The 23,627-nt window shown below is 46.5% G+C and overlaps 1 protein-coding gene across 2 annotated transcripts in view; it reads left to right on the top strand.

Annotated features, from left to right (window-relative positions):
- POPDC1 (popeye domain cAMP effector 1) overlaps positions 1 to 23,627 on the top strand; it is a 54,437-nt gene that overhangs the window by 2,101 nt on the left and 28,709 nt on the right. For both annotated transcript variants that reach the window (XM_090037274.1, XM_090037279.1), the window contains exons 2-3: positions 11,681 to 11,922; positions 19,893 to 20,017. In XM_090037274.1, coding sequence (XP_089893400.1) covers positions 11,700 to 11,922; positions 19,893 to 20,017 — 348 coding nt within the window. In that variant the 5' untranslated portion in view covers positions 11,681 to 11,699. The remainder of the gene's footprint in view (positions 1 to 11,680; positions 11,923 to 19,892; positions 20,018 to 23,627) is intronic.

Raw genomic sequence — 23,627 nt, 5'->3', positions numbered from 1 at the left:
TTTGATAGTATGGATTCCTATTTGAAATCTCTGGGTTTTTCTTGTGAATCACATTTTTGCAACTTACAGTGCTAACGTTGCATGGGACCCCATGGCATCTTTGAAAGGATCTGAAGGCACTCTAGGATGCCATGGACCCTGGTTAAGCTCCCTAGAGCTATAACATATTCTTGGGTCAAATCCTGAAGTTAGATTCACAAGGATCCACCTAAGAGAACAGACTGCAATTGCTCCAAGGATATTGTAGATGCACTCAAGCTATCTTTAAACTACATAACTTGTGTGCTGCTAATAGTGCAGCTGCAACAATTCAGAACCCCTTGAAAGCATAATATTTGCTTTACAAGCCAGATAAATATTTGGATGGGAAGCTGCACTGAAGTCTGTGCTGTAAGTCTGTGCTGGCACAGCTAGACTGTTACTAGTACTTGCAATAACTATGTTAAACCTAGCTAGTGTTCAGTAGTGGCTGTAATGTAGATGTGCCTTATGGCCAGTTTTTTTAAGACTATGCGGGGTGCCAACAGGAGATGCATTTTTGGTATTCAAAAGTGCTTAGGCTTGTAGTTTCCAATGATTTCCTTGGATCATAGACACCTTTGCAAGAGCAGAAATCTAGCTCTTATTGTATATGCAAAATTAACTGATGGATCCATGTTCATAAACAAAGCCTAGATTTAGATTATTTCCTTCAGTTCAAAATATATTAGCTTTTGTGGGTCTAATAAGATTAGTACTAATATAGTGGCTGTATTTTTCTGTCCAGGTTACAAAGAAAACAGTTGAATACATTTTTTCTTTAGAAGCTACTATAATGAATGAATTAAGTTTTACATTATCATTCTAATCCATAAAAATCCAGTTTTGCTTCACTGTTTGTTTGATACCTGCTTTTCTCTCCATTCAGGCAATAAAATGGGCTTAAGAATTTGCAAATTTAGTTTGTTTATAATCAGTGCTAGAAACTTTTGTGTCTGAGTGACAGTTGTTTAAAAAGCACTTTTATTGGAATATTAAAGATTAATCAATGTTTTAGGTTTTTATTACAAAAAATGAATAAACAAAACTTAACTATAACTTTTAGTCTAATATTACTCAAATATAGGCTAAATGCAAAAATCCAGTTCTGTCAGTGGAATTTATAACATTAAAATAATCAGTTTGAGAGGCAAGGAGTTTTATGATGGCATTTATTGGACCAACTGTATAGTTGGGCGAGCTGTGAATAAGCTTTCTGGGCATAAAGTTGATTTTTTCAGGTGGGTGAGAGAGAGTTTTGAAAAGAGTGTCTGGGGCTTTTATTTGAAATGGGATGTATTATGTTAACAAATAAAGTGCATTGGTGTAATAATATTTTGTATACTGTAAGCTTAACTGAAAGTAGGAAGTGCTTGTTACTCCTCTGCTTTCCACATGCTATGAACTTGAAGGTCATAAACTGATAACTGTGTATGTGCCTCAGGATTTTTCTTCCCTGTTGCTGTAGTATTTGACTGCTTTAACAGTTGGGGCCAAAGGATCAAAACTGAGTTGCAAAGTTGTTACTTCTAATATTTTTTTCCTGGCATCATATACAGATAACTACTCAAGATCAGACTCCAGTTCTACAGTTTTGAAGCAGAGTTGCTAGTTGAAATTCTGGGCAGTTCTGTGTGAGAGCTAGTGGTACAATCTGTACTCTTGTCATTTTGTAGATAGGATAGATCTATTTCTGAAAGCTCTTAAAAGGCTGCTTGTCACAAAGTGCTTCAGCCTTCCACTATCTATTTTCCAGTGTGTCACTAGTGCTACTATATTTGTTTGAAGGTAATAAGTCAACATCAACTTTAATCATAGGAAGACTTCAAAAGGATCAAAGACTGAGTTAAAAGAAAGTCAACCCTAAATTTAGATTCCTAAGTCCATATTTAGGCACATAAGTTGCCCAGATTTTTCAAAGTGGAACGTGTCTTGCAGTTGTTGCTGAGTTCCTGAAGGCTTTACAGAAGTTTGTCAGTCACCTTTTGGAGGCCCTTCTTTTCATAATGAGAACAAGGCTTTAATACAAGTTGGCTTTCAGTTTAACTGATGGGAATGCTAGTATAGGTTTGGTTGTAGTATAAATGGTAGATGTGACAGTCAGCCTCTATGTAGCTGGCTTACAACTACATTGTAAAGGCATTTTCCTTTGAACATAAAATCCCATACTTTGTGTCTGTGGGAAGATATAAGATTTCCTAAAAGGGGTGCAGCACACTGCCCCTCAAACCTTGAGGGGGCGGGGAAATATGCAGGTGAGGTATGGCTGGAGCCTCGGAAACAACAGTGCATGCTAGGGGGCAAGACAATCAGGGAGCAGGCTGATGAAGTGGGGGCCTCTGCCTGGTGCCACCGCTGCTGCTATCCCTACCTGACCCATGTATGGGAAGGGCCCCAGAGGTGCTTTTGCTTTTTCTACTCTGGGACAGTGAGGAGTGACTATGCAGGGTGCCATATTTGGCCGGGGACAGCAGTGGTGGTATGCAGGTTCCTCCATCCAGAACATGCTCCTTGCCCTCTCCTCTCTGGCTCCCCTCCTTCAAGTGTCCCCTGCCATCCTGGAGCAAGTGCTGGAAGGAAGGACATGTACACCACTGCCACTGTCCCTGGTTGCACCTGGCATCTCTTGCAGCTGCTGCCCATGGCCGGAGTTGGGCAGACCAGTTCAGGGGCTCCCTCCAAGCCTGAGATAGCAGCAGCAGCAGGGGCCAGGTTTCTGCTTCCAGTGCCTGCTTCTGGTCAGTGGGGATCACACTGGGGGAGCAGCAGGGACCAGTTGTAGGAAGGGGTAACCTGCTTACTAGTGCTGCTGCCCTCTATCATGCCTGGTACCCTGCATAGTTGCTTCCTTCAGCCTGGGGATGGAGTGGGGCAGGAATGGCTCTGGCCTCCCCTTGTGCCCAGATCAGCTGGAGGCATTGATGGCAGCAGAGGGGGAGTGCAGCTGCACTACTGCATCCTCCTGGAACAGTCCCTGTTTGTGTCTACATATGACCTAACTCTCTATCTTTGTACACATTCCTTTAGGTAAACAGAAGGCCTACTGTCACCAGATTGCAGGATAAATAATATCTAGAGAGGTTTTCCTTCCTCCCTCCTTTTCAAAAAGAGCATTTTAGCTGCAGTTTATAACTGGGAACTATTCTTTTAGGTACTTAAAACAGACATACAGGTTTCCCTCACTTTATGCAGTACATGCATTCCTAGAAAACTGTGCATAAATTGGATTTGCATAAAGGGAACCCAGTTTATAAGGTAACAAATAGGGATATGTTCCCACAGTGATGAGGTAGGGAAGGAGTGAGGCTGGGGCAATGGAAGGGTTGGGGGGAGGGGCACAGTGCAGCCCAAGGGTTGCAGGTAGGTGGCGTTGGCCACTCCTGGGACTGCAGCGGGGAGCAAAGTGTGGGGCACTGTCAGTGAGGTTGTGGCTCTTGCTGTCACACACCCTGGGAGGATTGCGGGGCTGTGCTGGGCTCTTTCTGGGCGGAGTGTACCCCCGGATCTGTACACAGGACAAGAGCAGGTAGGCTGCCACTGCAGGTTGGGGCTGGTGGCAGCACTGGGCTTTTCCTGATGCTCGGGGCGGGTGGAAGCCTGTTCTCACCCAGCACAGCCCCCAGTCTGCAGCCCTCCTGGGGTTTGCAGAGCAGCAAGAGCTGTGCCACCCTGCCGCACACCCACTGACAGTTCCCTCCACAGCTGGCATCAGCTGTTTCCGGGGCCACTGCAGCAGGGGCTGGGGCAAGTGGAAACGAGCAGAGGCGTGGGGGACATGGGGCGTGGCACAGCTTGTTTTCACTTACCCCAGCCCATACTGTAGCAGCCTTGGGAATGCCTGATGCCAGCTGCCTGCAGCTGCTGGGCTGTGCCGTGCCCTGCCCCGAACCCTCCGGGGCTATGCTTGTCCGCACTCACCTCAGCTGCTGGGCTGCACAGTGCTGTGGTGCAGGCAGGTGGTGTTGGCTGCACCAGGGGCTGGGGTATATGGGGACAAGTGGGGCCACGGGGGTTTTGGGCATGGTGCAGCCCATCAGCTGGAGGCAGCTGGCATCAGCTGTTCCCAGGGCTGTTGCAGCAGGGGCTGGGGTGGGTGGGGACAAGCTGAGCCATGCCCCTTGTTCCCTGGGCCTCTGCTTGTCCCCACTCACCCCAGCCCCTTCTGCAACGGTCCCAGGAGCAGCCGATACTAGCTGCCTCCACCATGGCATGGCACAGCCCAGGGGCTGGGGTGTGTGAAGACAAGCAGAGCCCCAGGAGGTTTGGGGCGTGCTGCAGCCCAGCAGCTGCAGGCAGCTGGCATTGGCTGCTCCCAGGGCCACTGCAGCAGGGGCTGGGGTGAGTGGGACCCTGCCCCCACGGCCCTTTCCCCTCCTCCCACAGACTTACCTGCTTGGAGGAGAGGGGAGCATGCCTATGCTTGTCATATAAGAGTGAATTTACCACCATATAACAAATTTTGGGTATAAAAAGTGTCACTGCATAAGAGCGAATTCACATATACAAAACGTGCATAAAATGAGGGAAACTTGTATAAATAAAGTGTATATAAACTGATGGGAGCAGTTCCAAGTATCTTAATAGGGAGTACAGCTGAAGATTAAAAAGAATGATTTCAAGTCTAATTAGTACCCCAAAATAAAGAGTGTAAGCAGGTTGGGGTGCCTGCTCTTGTGCAGGCAAATGTTGTCCCTTTAAGGACTCCTCAGCCAATCTAAACAATAGCCTATAACACTAAGTATAACCATTGATACAAACAAATAAACAAAGCTCATCAACCTTTTTGTGGGTGTCAGAAATAAACCATAACTCTAGCCCTTCTGAGAAGTCAGCGTCTGGGTTTCAGTCTACCTCCTGGCTATAAACTGCTCCTTGCTTTCTCTCTGCTTGGGCTTTTAGCTGCCAGCTAATCACTGGAACCTGAGCTCCCCCACCACCCATGGCTGATAGCCCCAGTTGAAAAAACAGATCAACCTGCTACAAAGAGGTAAATAACTGGTAACTGGGCACATCTACACAAGGATTTTACTGTGGAGCTGCCTAATTAACTCTGCAGTAAATGTCACCTGCAATAAACATGTCTACATATGTGCTTCTATTAGAGTTCACAAAACTTACAAGCTCTGGAGCAGGCTAATACTTGTACGTTCTGGGTGCATCTACAAAAGACGCTTTACTGCGCGCTAGGCTAATCTAATGCACAATGAAGTGTCACCGTCTGTATGTCCATGGCATTTACTGTGCATTAATTAGTACTGCGCTGGTACCAACACGCAGGGGCTAGACAAATGGCACATAAACTAATACTCAGTAGCACATGTGTAAACACTGATGTCGGGTGCAAACTGCACCCAGTCAACTGCACCAGCAAGAGTTGTGGCAAAGCCACATAGCTGGCAGTTTCTCCAGCTGTCTCAAGTTAGCTCCCGGACCCGTGGCCTGATCTCTGGGGCCTGTGCCAGCTGCTGCTTGCCCCTGGGCACTGTGCCCAACCAGTGTGGGCATGTGCGGGCCACAGCAGTCCTGCAGACCGCAGCTCAGCTGCTGGCACAAGCCCCAGGGAGCAGCCTGGTGCCAGCAGCAGCTGCCTCCGTGACTTGCCAGTATGGGTATGTGCTAGGCCCTGCAGCCTTGCATGCTCTGGCTCTGCCCCCCAGGACACCACATAGGCAGAGTCCGTCTCCTGGGCACCATGCCCCACCCCAGATGATGCCAGCACCCAGAGCCCCAGCCTGATCCCCCGAGGCCCCTGGCAGCAGCTGCCATGGCAACCTCCCCAACACCAAACACAGTGCCCCGGGGCCCCAACTGGATGGAGCAGGAGTCCATGGACCTCATTACAATCTGGTGACACAGAGGTCCAGCAGCAGCATGTCTGGGCCACAAGGGCAAATGCACACGTCTGTGTGCCATGAGGGCTGTAACAGGGTGCTATTAAAGCCTGTTATTTGAGTAAATGAAAAAGAGAAGTCTACGTCAAAAGCGGAGGCGTGGGGGCAGAAGAATGACATCAAGTGTCTTGCCAGATGACCAAACACACCTGCAAACAGCTAGAGGTTTGTCCCAACCGGTGACTGAGAAATGGGATAAAAACAGTTGCCTGGAAGGTAACCAGACCCCTGGAAGGGGAAGTGCATATGAGAGCTTCTTGTTCTCACAGCAGATCTCCCTGTGTGGAGGCACAGAGTGAGGAGAGCATCACCAGAGCAAGCAGGGGACCTGCGGTAGAGGTGGGTGCTTGCCTGTATGCTCACTAGAACACATGGTTGTGACTCTGAGGAGTTGGAAGACAGGATGCAGCAGCTCTGTGGAGAGGAGAGCAGTTAACATGTGAGTTTTGGCTGAGAGCCGCTCATCACCAGATTTAAAGACGGATATAGACTGTATCACGAATGTGCTTTCATGCAATTATCTTTAGATACAAATTTACTATAAGTGAAAGAAGGTTGATGTACATCAGGGTCGAGGCACTATGAAGACAGCAATTTAACGTCATTCGTGGTTAATCTTTATTTTTATCTCCCATCAAAGGCATGGCAGGAAAGTGCCCGAATGAAATGGGAGTTTACTATAATCTCCTATAACAAGGGCCATGTCAGACCTCATGCGGGAGTGTGGCCCCCAGTGCTATATGAAGATCAAGGACCTGTGGGCCCAGTGGGTCCAAGCGATGGACCACAGTTATCACTCCGGAGCTGCCTGCGGGTCCATGCCCTTCATATGGCAACTAAACAAGAACCTGAGGGACCCTGGCAAGCCCTGCCTGCTGGAACCTGCATCATGGCTCAGCAAGGAGAAGGACTCACTGCGGGGGGGCCCTTGGGGCACCAGCACCAGGTCCTGGTGTGCTCCCTGGCCACGGCCCCACCTGGCAACCCAGGCCACCACTTGCCCTGCCAACTGCAGCAGCACATCCTAAGTCAGGAAGCCCCAGCAGTGAGCAGCTCCAGCTCCTCCCCAGAGAGATCCATTGCTCAGGCAGCCAGACACCAGGCCTCTGTGTCCCAGGACACTGCAGGTGGCTGGCCCGTGTCACTGCAGCCAGGGACTGAGTCTGACTGCTGGGATTGCCTGCCACACCTGTCTGGTATGCTCCGCATAGAGGGAAGGGCTGGGGAGGAGAAAGGGAGTGCCACGGCAACCCATGCCCCTTTCAGCTCATCTGCCTACCTCCAAGCTGCATGCCTGGAGCCAGGGTGAGCCCCTGGGTGAGTGGAGGCCCTCACATTCACCTCCCAACCCTTGCTAGCTAAGCTTCCTCCCTGCCTGTCAGAGTACCCCCAACCCAATGTGTAGAGAGGCAAGAGACCAGTTCAGGACTTTATTGAATGGAGAGCAGCCTCCCAGCTAGGCAACCAGGGGCCTGTTGCGTGCAGATACATTTATTAATGGCAGCAGTAATTTCCTCATCCATGGGGGTCAAGCGTAGGCAGAGAAACCCCTCCAGGCAGCAGCGCACATTGCAGGGAAATGTGGGCTTGCCTGAGATGCAGTCGAAGCTCAGAGCCCCACATCAGGTTCTCAGCTGTGCCTGGGGCACCATGGCAATCAGCAGCAGCAGGGCGTAGTGGGTCGGGTACCTCTCTGCATTCAAACAGCTTGTGGTATGCCCAGGTGATTCTGACCAGGAGCACACTTGGGGCTCAGGCTATGCATGGTGGGGGCCCTGGCCCAAGGCACCTATCTGGAGAGGGCTGCTGCGGGGAGAAGGAGGCATCACCCCCAGCAGCACAGGAGCAAACTGCCTGACTTGCAGGGAGGAGAGGGAGGGATTTGTTTCAGACCCGCCCTGGCATCTGCCAGCAGAAGCCAGCTCTGGCCTGTCCTGGGTAGGGGACGGGGAAGGCAGGCTGCCTGTAGCAAGTGGCCCACCTGCCCCAGCTGTAGGAGAGGGGATGGAGGGCTTAGCCAGTAGCCCACCTTAAGAAGGGCCTGCCCAGCCAACTTACCATGGTCTCTGGGCACCTGTGCACACCACCCCCTGAACTGAGGCCAGGAGGTGCACAGTATCTCCATACAGTGCATGTTATCTCTGAAATGTTGCAAATGCTCACAAAGAGCCTCTCTGTCCTTGTTCTGCAGGTCCAGCAGCTGCTTGCAGGGTAGAACCACCACCTACTGGTGGAGATGCAGCTGTGAAGATGCTGCCATCATTGGCCAGCACCTTCTGCATACACCACCTCTGCCAGTGCTGGACCCAGGACCAGACCCTGTTGCTGGACTGTCTGGTCACAACAGTGGTTCATGTGCTCGTCTTGGGGCAGAGTCCAGAACCCAGTGAGGGGGTGGAAGAGGGAACAGGCATGCCTCTCCCTTGAGAGGCACATTGCCCTCCTAGAGAGACTGGTTGAGGTCCAGGACCAGCAGGGCCCCATGGGGGCCTGAGTGGTGGAGGTGACAGAGGAGGACCATTGGGTCCTTGACACCATTCTGGCCCTGGCAGTCAGCTTTGTGCAGCCCAGCACCCAGCCCCAGCCCTCCCTGGTAGCCATCCATAGTCCAGTGCCAAGACCCCCAGTGGCCTTGGGAGAAAGTGCAGCACTGCCTGCACTGGCCAGGACCCCTGCCTTGGCTCCTGAGCCTGGTCCCCTGGCGCCTTCTGCTTGCCCCCTGTCATGCAGCCCCTGAGCAGGAGCTGGCAACAGCTGGGCCAGCTCTGCATGTGAATCTTGCTGGGCCAAGCCCTGTGGAAGAGGAGGGTTAGCGCCTTACTAGGATGGGGAGCCCTTTGCCAGCCTGAGGTTGTCCCCCTGCCCCTTCCAGCCTGGGTCTGGCACCTGGGCAGCTGCACCTAGAGCCTGGAGTTCTTCCTGGCTACTGCAGGGGGGCAGAGCAGGGCAGGAGCAGCCCGGGACCTGACTGCTCCTGTTGGGTGTAAATCTGTGCCTGGTGGCACACATATAGACATGCTTCTGGCAGAAGTGTACTGTACCTGAATTTACTGCATAATAACATTCAGGTGCATTAATTGCACATGTAGACACATGCACAAGTACTGGTATGCTTTGGAGTCTTTGTGGTTAGCAGTGCACATATAGACACTAGCAACTGGCTGAAGCATGAGGGTGCTTCAGTGCAGGGACTCTGCCAACTAGCTCCATGCTGAAGCACTCTTGCGCTCCAGCCAGCCCCTTCGCAGTACATTGAACCCAGTCAGAATAGTCGAGGGGTGCTGTCAGCTCTGGCTGCTCTGACCAGGCTCGATGTGCTGCCCACAAATAAACTTTGGAGCAATATACTCTGGAGCTTTTTGCTTTCGGGTGCATGTTCAAATGGCATGCCCAGGAACAAAAAACTCTGGAGCCACAGGGTCTGGAGGCTATATGTCTGCATTAATTGCACATGTAGACACGCCCACTATATCCAAGTCTGCAAGAAATGTTGAATGGATCAGTGTTCTGAATGTTCTTGAACTGAAATTCAGTCCAAACGCACATTTTTGTCTGTAGTCCCTCTCAGCCCCGCCCCCCCCCCCCAAGAAAGAGGCCAGCACACACAGTCCATGGCCCTGAGCCCACAGCGGGCAGCCTGCCCTCACCCTGTGCACAAATCTGGGAGGCACATGAGCTCATGCCTCTCCTGGGGGGGTCACACAATGGTGGGGAGTTGCCCCCCTTTCCCATACCCCACTGGACAAGCTGCCCATGGCTCCATCTTGCACCCCACCCTGCTCCAGCTGGGCAGAATTTGCCCCAGCCTCATTCCCTCCTTCACCATGGGGGTCCTCGATTTGTTACCCCCACCCCTGGGCTCCTTCCCGCTCCTATGCTTTCTCCCCTGAACAGACATACCAGCCAGACACTGCTTTTCAAGCTGCCAGGCTGCATTCTTTACTACGTGTATGCTGCAGCTATGCATGTGCACACAGCTTTTATTGGTGACAGTATTGGCTACACCAGCCAAAAAAAGCTGATTGTCGGTAATTTCAATTTTCCTTGTATCGGTGCCGATCCCTCTAGTCCTTAGTAAAGAGTGTCAGAGATAAAACGTCCATTCAGAATTTGTAGGAATGTTATACATTTAATAAAAAAGAAGGAGCCTGTTCCCACCCTGATACGTGCATGCAAGTCATTAATAGGAGTAAAGCAGAACTCTGTTTTATGCTGGAGCCAGATGGGGTCCTACAAACCTTTCTGGAAAGAAGTTTTTGGCTTTTTTAATATAAATTTTAAACATTAAGATGTTTAACTGGAATTTTAATTTTGTTTGTGAAAAAGTTCTATCAAAGCTGCTCTAACACTAATTTATGATCCTAATGAGGAAAGCTTGTCTTCTCTAGGTATCATTGCTAAGAAAAATCCCAGTTTCTTGTTTTAATAACTATATAATTTGAATTGCTTAACTGTGTTTTGGAAAAAGATTTGATATAGATGCAATTTTTGTTGCTTAGAAGTATGCAGAAAGTCTTTAAAAATATATACTTTTTTACTTTGAAAATTCAGTTTGTTACCTATTTTTCACCCAATTTTCATTAAAAGATTCTAGGAATGATAGGAAAGTTAGTTTCAGAGAGATTGGCAACTAATATCTGATCAACTAATGAGAAACAAATTCTTTTTTTGAGAACTTTCATGTAATAAAAATATGCTTGCAGAACCTGAGGCCTCTAGAGAAGATCAAACTTGTTGGTTTTAAGTTAAGATTGACTGGCTGTTTCTATACATGTGTTTTACTATGGAGTAGACTAATTAGCTGTGGAGTAAAGCATCCCATCTACACATATGACACAGTAAACTAATTTACACCGTAGTAAGATAGTAGCATCGTGGACAGTACTATCTTATGCCTGGATAATTTACTGCGACTAAATGCAGGTGTAGATGCTGACCATGGGTGTAAATTGTACCTGGTCAGCCCAGCCACCAAGGGGCCAAACCCCTCCCTGCTGCCTAGCCACACAGCTCTGCACTTTCAATGCCCTCATGCCCCAGCCAGCCCCTCTGCTGCTAGACTCTGAAGCCTGGGGATCACCCCCATCATCCCCAGTGCCCCTGACTGGGCCTGCTCTACCCCAGCTCAAATGGTGCTGTCCCAGGCACATATGTAGATGCTGCATCTGGGAGTAATTTACTCTGGCTCAAAACAAAGCTCCAGAGTTTATTACTTTGTGTTAATTTCATGTGTAGATGTACTCACTGGTACTTAGTCCTTTCAAGAAGGAAAACATTACAGTCAGGCTACCTTTATACATAAAAGAGGAAAAAAAGACATAGTTTTATTTTTTTGTTTATAACTTGTGACAACATACTGCTTTTGATCCATATTTATTTCCAGTTGACATAAAAGTGGGAGTAAGACATGATGCTGGCCCTAGAACTATAAGTTTTTGTTCTGGTTTCTATTGTGCTAGGTATACTGAATGGGTAATACCCCTGTACACTTTTATGGAGTGATAAGAAAATCCCCAGGACACTAGTGATGATGCACGGGGTGTGCAGGTGATCCAAGTATTGAAATATATGCCTATATATAAATTCCTAGTCTTCACTTTAAAAAAAAAAATGTTTTATTGTCTTGTTAATTGAAGAACTTAGTTGCATATGCTTTAATTAGTAGGAGATATGCATACAAAAATACCTCCAAGTCATGTTCATGAAAATGTGTATTTCTTAAGCTTTGTAAAGGTTTATTACTCTTAACACTTTTTTTTTTTTTTTGGTAGTTCTCCGGGAGCCTTCAAGATGAATTCTACAGAAATTATTCCACTCACTGTTACCCCATTAGGTGTTATTCCAGACTTCAAAAATGCCACCCTTGTGCCTTTCAATGACACTGCATGTGAAAACTGGAAAGAGATTCATCATCTGGTTTTTCATGTGGCAAATACTTGTTTTGCAGCTGGATTAGTTATTCCAACTACTTTAAATTTTCATATGATTTTCCTGCGTAGTTTGCTAACTATAGGTAGGTCAAACTTTTTTGCAACCTTGCCACGATTTAAAGAGTATTATATACTTAATATAGGGTATTCCCTGGAGTCATGCTTTCATCTTGGGATTCTAGTATATTTTAATTGTCATGATATTTTGCTGAAGGATAATCTGTTACAGCTTGGGCTGGTTAGCTGTTCTGACCTTGAATTCCTTGGCTGGAAAAGGTCCAGTCACTTAGAACTGTCAGCATGTGTTCTGATGCTAGCTTCAAAAGTTCAGTACTTTTAAAATTGCTAAACTGTTTTATGGGTCATTTTCTTAAGCTTCAGTAAGATCTGAAATCCACAGTAAGTCTGTGGTGTGCAGCTTCAGCTGTCAAGTTGTATGATAAGAGATTTTTTTGGCTTAGAAAAGAAGTGAACCGGGCGGGGAAGAAAGGAGTAAATTATTTGTATTGAGTGTCTTTCCCCATTGCAGATTTCCTCAGAAAAGAAATCTAATTTATGCTCATGACCAAACGTGAGAAACAATTCAGCCCCTGAAGAAAGTTCTAAACTATTTAAAAAAAAAAAAAAAGAAAAAAAAAAAGAGAGAAAAGAAAAGTGCAGTTCTAACTTTTGTTATTACAGTAAGATATAAAGATTGTAGAAGGTGCAGCATAAATCTCTCATGCTCATAAATCACTTCACTGGAGAGAGACAGGGAGTGGGGAAGAACAGAAATCCTGAATGGAAAGAATCATTAGCATTTTTTTCCAGTAAAAAGTGTTAAGTTCCACATTGCCAGGGCCTTTAATTCTTGGTCATGTAAGTAATAATACAATTTAGCACCATGCTGGTACATGGGCTTAAGGCTAATGGTGAGAAAATACTATCTATACCTGTAAATTAAATCCAGCTTCATGTAGTAACTTGGTTTAATTGTTCTTAAAACATGAGGTCTGAGATATTGTGCCATAGCAGTGAAGCTTTTGAATATGGATTTTATTCATAATTATTCACCTTTAGTCTCATATATGTCTAGCCTGCATTTCAAGCACAACATGGATATAACCCCACTATACCTCCACCTAGTGCTCCCTGCCATCTCTTCTGATTACTGTGGATACCACCATACTATTTGTCAATAGGCCTGCAGTCTCAGCATCACATCTTCAGTTCTGACTTCTCAAGTCCTTCTGTCTACATCCAAGTCTTATGGATCCTTTCTGGAAGACAGCTGTAAAAATAAAGCTTTTCCTATTTATTTATATAGCTAAAACTCTGGTCCAGGCTCTCATCTTGCATCTTAGTTCTGTTTTTTCAAGGCCAGAGGGAAAAACAAATACAGTCTAGCTTTGTAAGCATGTGGAATACTGCTGCACACATAATTTTTCCCTTCTCTGTCACTTCGATCAAGTCATCTCTATCTCTGACATAAGCCGCTTGTCTTCACTTTCAAAACTCTGCCTTGCCCTCTCTGTTCACTATGGAGGTATCAGATCCTGCTGACCATCAGATTCCAGGATGTCTGACTCCAATCTTATTCTTCTTTGGCAGTCCTTCACAGTCAAAGATGATCGTCTTCCATGATTGTTTTACCTGTTGGTCCAAAGATGGGTGACAAGGACGAACTGGGATTGACAGACTTCGTTGCAATTCTGGCACATGTTTCCATGTGGGGTGGGTGTCTCTAGATTCTTGATTCAGTCTGTGATATGTTGTTTCTGCCACTCCCACTCTTTCTGTCTCCTGTTGTCATCATAAGGTTTAAGAGCACTGAGATTCTTGCAATAGACTCTTCCTCCATTTGGGACCACTGGTTCCATTGCCCACTTGTTGAATCTTCAAGCGAGCACCTTCATTCATTCTCATACTCAGCCTTTCGCACTTGGGGGGAACATCCCATAAACATGCATGCAAGAGTTATCCTCTTTCAAGGCTTTCCTTTTCTGAGACTGACAAATGACATTTAACAGTTACACTACTGCTAAACAGAGATATATTTCTTACAGACAAGAATTGTCTCGCTATTTCCTGGTATTCTCTCATCTGTGGTTGTTTTCTTTTCTTTCTTTTTCTGTTTTATACTGGAATCATAAGCCCCTTAGGGGCAGAGATTGCCTTTTGATTATGTGATCATGTAGTATCTAATAGAGAGAAGTTCTGGGGTTTTAGTACCAAAATTAATAGAAATATTGCTGCAAGTCTAAGGCTGTTGTAATGCAGGGGTTGACTAGCATTCTTTTTCTGATCATACTCAAAAAAGCAAGGTGGTCAAATGTTGTTACATATTTTTCATAATCACTATAGACCAGTGGCACTCAATCTTTTGGTCCTGCAGACAGGATGGGTGGTGTGGCACTAATTCGTATGCTGGATCAGCCCCTGTGTGCGGGGGTAGGCCCGTGTTGCCTCCCCCCAGCCCTGTGCACTGGGATCAGGCACTACACTGCCTCCACTTGGCCCCATTCCCCAGATTGTGCTCTGCATGGCCTCAGTTAACCCTAGGTTTGTGGATTAAGCCCTGTGCCAGTCTTGGGCACCTGGATCAGGCCCTGCATTACCTTCAGTGAGCCCTGTATGCCCAGATAGGGCCCATCCCACCCCTTCCCTAGACTGGGCCCAACACCACCCCTGCCTCTCTGTGTGTACCTGGATTGTGCCTGGATTGTGCGGGGCTAAAGGGTCTGGGGGCACAGGTGATGTTCTCTTCGATCCTCCCAGTCTCGGGGTATAGGCCGAGGAGGCAGAGGAGGATCCAGGAAGTTAACCAAAGACTGCAGCACTGGTGTCATCGGGAAGGCTTTGGCTTCCATGACACAGCCCGCTCTTTGGCAAGAGAAGCAGTGAGCTGCTGGGAAGAGATGGCCTCCACCTCTCTCTCCTGAGGAGGAGGCTCTTCTCAGCCAGACTGGCTGACCTGCTCCACTGGGCTTTAAGCCCACTGGGGAACAGAGGGACTACTGCCACTGCTGGCCCGCTGTGCAACCCTTGTAAAGCCAGCAGGCCAAGGCACTTAAGGGAGTCCGCCCCCGCCCTGGTACAATCTGTGGGCAAGGCAAGAGCCCCCAAGGAGACACTTGCCTGCCTGTACACAAATGCCAGGAACTTGGGGAATAAGCAGGAGGAACTCGTCTTCCTGCTTAATGCAAATAATTATGACGTCATAGGGATAACAGAGACTTGGGGGGACTCCACCCATGACTGGACCACGGGTATAGATGGCTATACCCTGTACTGGAGAGATGGAGTAGATAAAAGGGGTGGGGGTGTAGCTCTCTATGTTAAGGAAAGCTACACGTCCCTGCAAGCTGATGGTGGCGACCAGGGTGAACGACTGGAGACCCTCTGGGTTAAAATCCATGGGGAAAATGGCACAGGGGACACAACGGTGGCAGTCTACTACAGACCTCCCACCCCAAGTCAAGAGCTTGACCAGGAGTTTGGCTGGGAACTGGCTGAGGCCACATACTCCAGGACCATGGTTGTCATGGGTGACTCCAATTACCCGGACATCTTGTGGGAGGATCACTCAGCAAAATCCGAGCGGTTACAAAGCTTCCTATCATGCGTGGATGACCTCTACCTAACTCAAAAAGTCTATGGGCCAATGAGAGGTAAAGCACTGCTCGACTTGGTACTGGCTACTGGAGATTACCTAATCGGCAACCTAGTGATTGACAGGAAGCTGGGTGACAGCGACCACGAGTTGATCACCTTCACCATCCACCGTAAAGCTGGAAAGTCAGTCAACAACATGGAAGTCCTTGACTTCAGAAAAGCTGACTTTGACAAGCTCAGGAGGCTTGTCAGTGAGGCCCTAAGGGACCTTGACCTCAGGGGGAGGGGAGTTCAGGAAGAGTGGTTGCTCCTCAAGGGAGCGATCCTCAATGAACAAGCTAATTTGATTCCATCTCGGAGGAAAGGCAGCAAGAGGGCACAGCAGCTCCCCTGGCTCTCCAGGAATCTAGCAGACCACCTGAGGCAAAAAAGTAAGGCCTACAAAGGATGGAGGATGGGATTCATCTCCAAGGAGGAATATTCTGCACTGGTCCAGTCCTGCAGGGAGCAAACCAGGAAAGCCAAGGCTACAACTAAACTCCAACTAGCTTTGAGTGTCAATGACAATAAAAAGTCCTTTTTCAGATATGTGGGGAGCCAGAGGAAAAGCAAGGGCAACACTGGACCCCTGCTGAACCAGATGGGACAACTGATGCCCAGGAAAAAGCCAACCTATTAAATGGGTACTTTGCATCGGTCTTTCATCAGTCCCATGGGATGCCCATGCCCGCTACAGGACAGGGAGGTCTGGGTGAGGGAGATCCGCTGCCCTCCATTAATGCTGACCTCATGAAGGAAGCTGGACCTTGAGAAGCTGGATACCTTCAAGTCAGCTGGCCCTGACGGTTTACGCCTCAGGGTACTCAAGGAGCTGGCGAGCATCATAGCCCAGCCCCTGACATGGATCTTTGAGAATATCTGGCGCTCTGGTGAAGTGCCTGAAGACTGGAAGAAGGCCAATGTGGTGCCTATCTTCAAGAAAGGGAGGAAAGTGGATCCGGCTAACTATAGGCCCATCAGCCTGACTTCTATCCTGGGGAAGATCTTAGAAAAGTTTATTAAAGAGGCCATCCTTAATGGACTGGCCGATGCCAACATCCTAAGGGATAGCCAGCACGGGTTTCTTGCGGGTAGGTCTTGCTTGACCAATCTCATTTCCTTCTATGACCAGGTGACCTATCACCTGGACAAGGGAGAAGAGATTGATGTCCTGTATCTTGACTTCAAAAAAGCCTTTGACCTGGTATCCCATGATCACCTCTTGGCAAAACTGGCCAATTGTGTCCTTGGGTCCACCATGATTCACTAGCTGAGAAATTGGCTCCGTGGTCAGACCCAGAGGGTAATAATTAACGGAAGTCTATTGTCATGGTGCCCTGTGACCAGTGGGGTCCCCCAAGGCTCTGTCCTCGGACCCATATTGTTCAACATCTTCATTAATGATGTGGACATCGGAGTCAGAAGCGGACTGGCTAAGTTCGTCGATGACACCAAACTTTGGGGCAAAGCATCCACACCAGAAGACAGGAGGGGGTCCAGGCTGACCTGGACAGGCTCATCAAATGGGCGGATGAGAACCTGATGGTGTTTAACACTGAAAAATGTAAGGTTCTTCACTTTGGAAGGCAAAACCTTCAGCACCCTTATAGGCTCGGCAGTGCTACGCTGGCTATCACTATGGAAGAAAGAGACTTGGGGGTCTTCATTGTCCACAAGATGAACATGAGCCTGGAATGTGATGCTGCAACTAATAAAGCGACCAAAAAGTTGGCTTGCATCCATAGACGCTTCTCAAGCAAATCACAGGACATCATTCTCCCCTTGTACTCGGCCTTGGTGAGGCCGCAGCTGGAGTACTACGTCCAGTTTTGGGCTTCACAATTCAAGAAGGATGTGGAGAAGCTTGAGAGAGTCCAGAGAAGAGCCACACATGATCGGAGGTCAGGGAAATAGACCTTACGACGACAGGCTGAGAGCCATGGGGCTTCTTAGCCTGGAAAAGCGCAGGCTCAGGGGTGATCTGATGGCCACCTATAAGTTTATCAAGGGTGGCCACCAGGATCTGGAGGAATGTTTGTTCACCAGAGCACCCCAAGGGATGACAAGGTAGAACAGTTATAAACTACTGCAAGACCATTTCAGGCTGGACATAAGGAAGAATTGGTTTACTGTCTGAGCCCCCAAGGTCTGGAACAGTCTGCCATCGGAAGTGGTTCAAGCACCTACACTGAACACCTTCAAGAGTAAATTGGATGCTTATCTTGCTGGGATCCTATGACCCCAGCTGACTTCCTGCCCTTTGGGTAGGGGGCTGGACTCGATGATCTTCTGAGGTCCCTTCCAGCCCTAATGTCTCTGAAATCTATGAAACCATCTCTGACCAGGCTTGCATGCCCCCATTGAGCCAGCACTGTCTTCCTTTGGCCCTGCATTTCTGATCAGATCCCATACCTCTCCTGCCTGGCCTCACATACCAAGATTTGGGCCCCATGCCACCTTGTGTGCCTGATGTAGCATCCAGGGACACTTTCTGGCCTTCAGGGCTACCCAGAGCTCTGGAAATTTGGCAGCAGGGAAGCAGCAGTTAATGGTGCCACTGCTCTCCCACATAAAGTTTTTGGACTCTGGTGGAGCCCTGTAGGCCAGATTACATGGCTCAGCAGGCTGGCCTGTGGGCCTGGGGTAAAGTATCCCTGTTATAGACTCAGGATCCCTTCCAGGCCTTTTTTTTTTCCCCATTGGAGAGCATCTGGTCTAGTGCCCTATAGGCAGGTTCATCTCCATTTAAACTTTCTGTCAAGTGTTTGGCTAACCTTGTCTTAAATTCCAAGGACAGAGAGTCTCTATATCCTGCTTAGATAATTTGTTCTACTACGTAACTACCCTAAAAATGATAAAGTCCTTCCTTACTAGCAAATGTAAGATAGCCCAGATATTAAATGCATTCGTACTTGAAATGAAATTGTACTGCAGAATTCTGAATCCAACTCACTTGACCGAATGTAGTGCTCTGAGAGAATGGCATGGATAAGAACTGTTTCAGTCCTGATTCTTTCAGATGATAAATGGCTGTTTCAGCGTAGACTGTATTAGTCAGCCATCTCGTTGCCTTAACCATATCTCATAGGGTATGCTTTACATTCATAATGTCCACTGTGACTTTAGTACTTTGTTGGCGCTTTTGCTCTGGCTTTTTCCACTACATTTTGCAGCCCTTCAGACTTCTGCTGCTCTCGTCTATTGCCTTTTCTGCACTTTAGTAGGGGCTGTCACCAGTACCTCCTGCCCTAGGCACCTCTGACTTCTTCAGTGACCAAGCAACAATTTTAAGTCTCTTCCTGACTCCTTTCTTATATATCCTGAAGTGATTGGTGCTGAAAGAGCAGGCTAACAATCTGAATGGGCCTTTATTCAATGCCTCCCTATCACTTCAGCTATGAGGAGTGAGGAAGGAAGGAAGGATGCTTGTCTTTGTTCTAAACTAGAAGTAAACAATGGTCTAAGAATAGTATTGGCTTTGAATCTAGGGTGAAAGTTGAACCCTGTTTTAAAGTCTATGTAGGTTTTCAATATTAAAGAGGTAGAAGGATTTTGTGACGGTAGGTGGTGCCAAAGTCTTATGTCTTTCACATTTACCGTAAACTAAATTGTCAAAACAAAGGTCTATTTTTTTTTCTTCTTTTTTTTTTTTGCAAGATCTCACTACAATCAACAGGAGTTCTGCATGCGGAGAGCTCACTGACTTGGACTCTAGGGTGTTTTTATTTTTAACCAAATTACATGCATGGAATCTGACAGATGGTGACTAGAAAGTATTTTATGTAATGTAAGCAGAAGTTGCACAAACAAGAATCTTATCTGCATAGCAGCTCTTGCTAATCAGAGCAGAGTAATTTAAAAATATAAATAAGAATTTGATAATATTTAGAAAATGTCACTTGATAGGAGAAAAGAATGACTGATAAACATCGTCAACATAACTTGAAGGAAGATACAGATTTACCTCTTTCTGTCACAACACGCTGTGATGTTTCCCTAAGATTTCAAAATTTCTGTAGTTAGCGTTGAGGAATCCATGGAAAAAGTGTTTGCTGATTTTAAACATTCCCTTTGTCTGTAACCTTTACATTTTGATACGAATACTTATTGGCTCTGTGTCAAATCAGTGTGATGCTAGTGACAAAGCAGAAATGCAAAGCAGGATTTATTTATTTAAAATGTTTCTTGCAATTTAAACCAATTGGTTTCATAACTCTCCCTTTTTATTAAAATGCTGCCATTGTTTGTCCCTGATATCTAACAGTATTAAAATTGGAAAAGTACATAATTTCTTATATCATAGTGGCTGTTTTTGAAAAAAGAGGGTTTTACAGGTATATTAAAATAAAGTATATATGATTGTGTTGAAATGTTTATATATTGCTGAACAGTATAGTTTAACTTATTTTATTTTTGACAGGGTGTGCAATGTTTATTATCTGGGCTACCTTCTTCCGTTGTGCTGTGGACATAATGATCTGGAATACAGTATTCCTGGTGGTCAACTTTTTGCATTTTATATACTTGGTGTACAAGAGAAGGCCGGTATGTATAATGATTAAATTGCACAACATCTTAAAGGATAAAAGAACAGTTTTCTGTCTGTGCTTGGGCAAACTTCACTGAATTTGATTGAAGTTCTGCCTGAGTCGGTCAACAATAGCAGGTATCAGTGTCTACTGGTAGGATTTGAGCCTGATAGTCTGTATAGTGCTTCTCTTTTAAATCTTTTCATTGTTTAGAATGTATGCTATTTTCTTTCAAACTGACTACATTTCAAACATGATGATCAGTTTTGCATTCTTTTTTTGCTTTGTGTACAACTTGAGACATTTCAAAGTGCAGCTGATTTATTTATTTATTTTTTAGAGGATTGGTGCATCAGGCTTAGGAAAAATTGGATTCCACTAATGTATCTGAAACTTAGGCTCAGAAACTTGGGGGAATAAATTCTTTTCTTTTTTTGTGGTTTAATATCTGGAGTCATCTTGGTTTGTGGTGGAGGGCAGCTGTTGATAAACTATTAACTGAATTTATTTTCATATTGAGATCTTTAAGTTTTTCTGCACAGTAGTCACGCAAACAGCCCTGGCCCTTGTCCTCTCCTTCATCGTGCAGTACAGAGCCAGGGGGTGGTGAGAGCAATAGGGGGAGAGAACCAACAAAGAAAACCTTGAGTTGGCCCTATAGAGGTACTCCTAATGCTGCTGAAAACCTGGGAGGGTGAGGGATAACCAGCAAAATTGAGCAGGATGTGAGAAGAGCCACATGATAAAAGAATAAATTCTTTAGTTCAATTTGCACACAAAAAACTGCTTGATCTTCAGTTAAAATTATTAGTAACATACTGGGCACGTCTACACATTCACTAATGCACTTTTGGTAATGCACATTTAAATATAGTGCCTCCAGAGGGCACATCTATACATGTATTAACACACTTTAGTTAATGTGCAGGAAATCTAGTACCTCTGGGCTCCTACGCATACAGAGCCTGCTCTGATGCACTGGGAATCCAGTTAATTGAGTCTGTTGGAGCACAAAAATTGATATGTTCTGGCAGCCTTCCATGTCGCATGTATCAGCGTTGCTGTGCATCTCTGCACTGAAAAAATGGCAGCAGGGCACTTTGCAAGAAAACACGTTCAATGAGCTTTAGTTCAAAGCGTCCACTGCCATTTTCTTCAGTGCAGGGACATGCAGCGATGCTGATACATGTGACACAAGGGTGCTTCTAATCAACGTGGCTCACTAATTAAAGTACCCAGTGCTGCATCCCATACCATGTGTAAAAATGCCCAGTCCATTGTGAGGTACTAGGAAAATGTGCTTAATGCCCATTACCTAAAGAGCACTTTTTAAAGTGACCCTTAATGCGTACTAGCCTATTTTAATGCATGTTAACTAAATAATGTTTTTTTGGCAGCACTTTAATGCATATTGAAATAGGCTAATATGTATTAAAGTGCCTGTGTAGGTGCACCCATTGTGTAGTCAAAAACTCTTTCCATGGAATTGCAGCGAGTTGAAACATAGGTGCTAGTGCTGCTCTGCTGGTACCTTGGAAGGAACTGCAGAGTAGGATAGTGGAGGAATCCAAGAGATTGTGCACACTCCATGAATTGAGAATCAGCTGTAGAAGACTTTAACTTCTTTTTTTTTCTGCCAGCTTCCCACTTAGCATATTAAAAAGAAACATGGATTTGAATGTGCCTATTCTGTGGCTAAAATGGACCAGAGAGAATCATAGAAAATTAGGGTTGGAAGGGACCTCTGGAGGTCATCTAGTCCAACTTCCTGCTTAAAGCAGGACTGTCCCCAACTAGATCATCTCAGCCAAGGCTTTGTCTAGGTGGGTCTTAAAAACCTGCTATGGCTGGAGACTCCACCACCTCTCTGGGTAACCTGTTCCAATGCTTTACTGCCCTCCTAGTGAGAGAGTTTCTCATCTCTAATCTAAACTTCCCTTGCTGTAATTTGAGACTATTGCTCCTTTTCTGTCAACACTAAGAACAGTTTAGCACAGGGCAAAATGCAACCCAGGGGCTGGGTGCGGCCCACCAGGCCATTCTATTCACCCCGTGGGGCCCCTAAAAAGTTTAGAAAATTAATATTTATCTGCCCCTGGCTTCCTGTCATGCGGCCCTCAATGTCTTCCCAAAACTCAGTAAGCGGCCCTCCACCCAAAATAATTGCCTACCCTGGTCTAGCACCACCCTCTTTGAAACTACCCTTCAACAGTTAAAGGCTGCTGTTTAATCCCCCCGTTTTCTTTCCTCCAGACTAAATAAACCATTCCCTCAGCCTCTCCTCAGAAGTCTTGTGCCCCAGCTGCCTAACCGTCTTCATTGCCCTCTGCTGGATTCTCTACAATTTGTCCACATCTTTTTTCTGTTGGGGGGGGGGCCCAAAACTGAACATAGTACTCTAGATGTGGTCTCACCCGTGCTGAACAGGGGGAAAGAATCACTTCCGTCAATCTGCTGGCATTGTGCCTACTAATGCAGCCCAGTATATTGTTAGCCTTCTTGACAATAAGAGTGCACTGTTGGCTCATATTCAGCTTATTGTCCCCTGTAACCCCCAGGTCCTTTTTCTGTAGAGCTGCTCCTTAGCCAGTCAGTCCCCAGCCTGTACTGGTGCATGGGATTGTTCCATTTTAAATGCAGAACATTGTCCTTATCCATATTGAACCTCATGAAATTTTCTTTTGGTCCAATCATCCAATTAGTCTAGGTCTCTCTGAATCCTAGCCCTACCCTCCAGTGTATCTGTTACTCCCCCTAGCTTAGTTTTAATCTGCAAACTTGCTGAGGGTGCACTCAATCCTATCTTCCAGATTGCTGATGAAGATATTGAATAGAACTGGCCCTAGGACCGATCCCTTTGGTACTCCACTAGACATTGAGCCATTGATTCCTACCCTTTTTGAGCCCAGTGATCCAGCCAGTTTTTTGTCTGCCTTACAATCCATTCATCGCTACCTTGCTTACAAGAATGCTGTGGAAGACCGTATCAAAAGCCTTGCTAAAGTCAAGGTATATCAGGTCCACTGCTCTTCCTGCATCCACAGAGCCAGTCACTTAATCACAGAAGGCATACTTACCTTGCAGGGAAAATACCATGACCACCAGGGTGGTTTTCTTAGTCACACCTGGGGATAACAGCTTTTCTGGCACAGGGCAGTACCTGCGGAGGTAATGTATAGTTACTCTCCCATGTTCATTGCCCATGAGAAGATCTTGGCTTTATGTCCACTTTTATAGAAATAGGAAACTTCTTCCTAGCTTGCCCCTGGGGCCATACGGCTGAGGGTGAGCAAAACTTAGGGGCATTTGAACCCCAAGCCTCTGGGCTTGGGCCTGCATGTAGGATGCCTACCAAAGCATTTGGAAACATCTGAAGCCCCAGTTGATGTGGAGGACGTTTGCCTGTAGTAGGGCCACTTATGGTTCTTGACTGACTCACAGATTTGGGATTGATTTGACTGACTTGGTTTGGAACACAAAAAATTCTCTTTAAAAACAATAACAACAACAACAAAAACTTCATCATAGAAAGCAATCAGGTTGGTCAGGCATGACTTGTCCTTGGTGAATCCATGCTAACTGTTCCTAGTCACCTTCTCAAAGTGCTTAGAAATGGATTCCTTGAG

Source organism: Crocodylus siamensis, chromosome 1 (assembly GCF_052110815.1).
Source record: "Crocodylus siamensis isolate JL-2025a chromosome 1, ASM5211081v1, whole genome shotgun sequence".
In the NCBI taxonomy this organism is placed as follows: Eukaryota; Metazoa; Chordata; order Crocodylia; family Crocodylidae; genus Crocodylus; species Crocodylus siamensis.
Note: the sequence above shows the minus strand (reverse complement) of the source record. Positions and strands in the feature narration are given on the sequence as shown.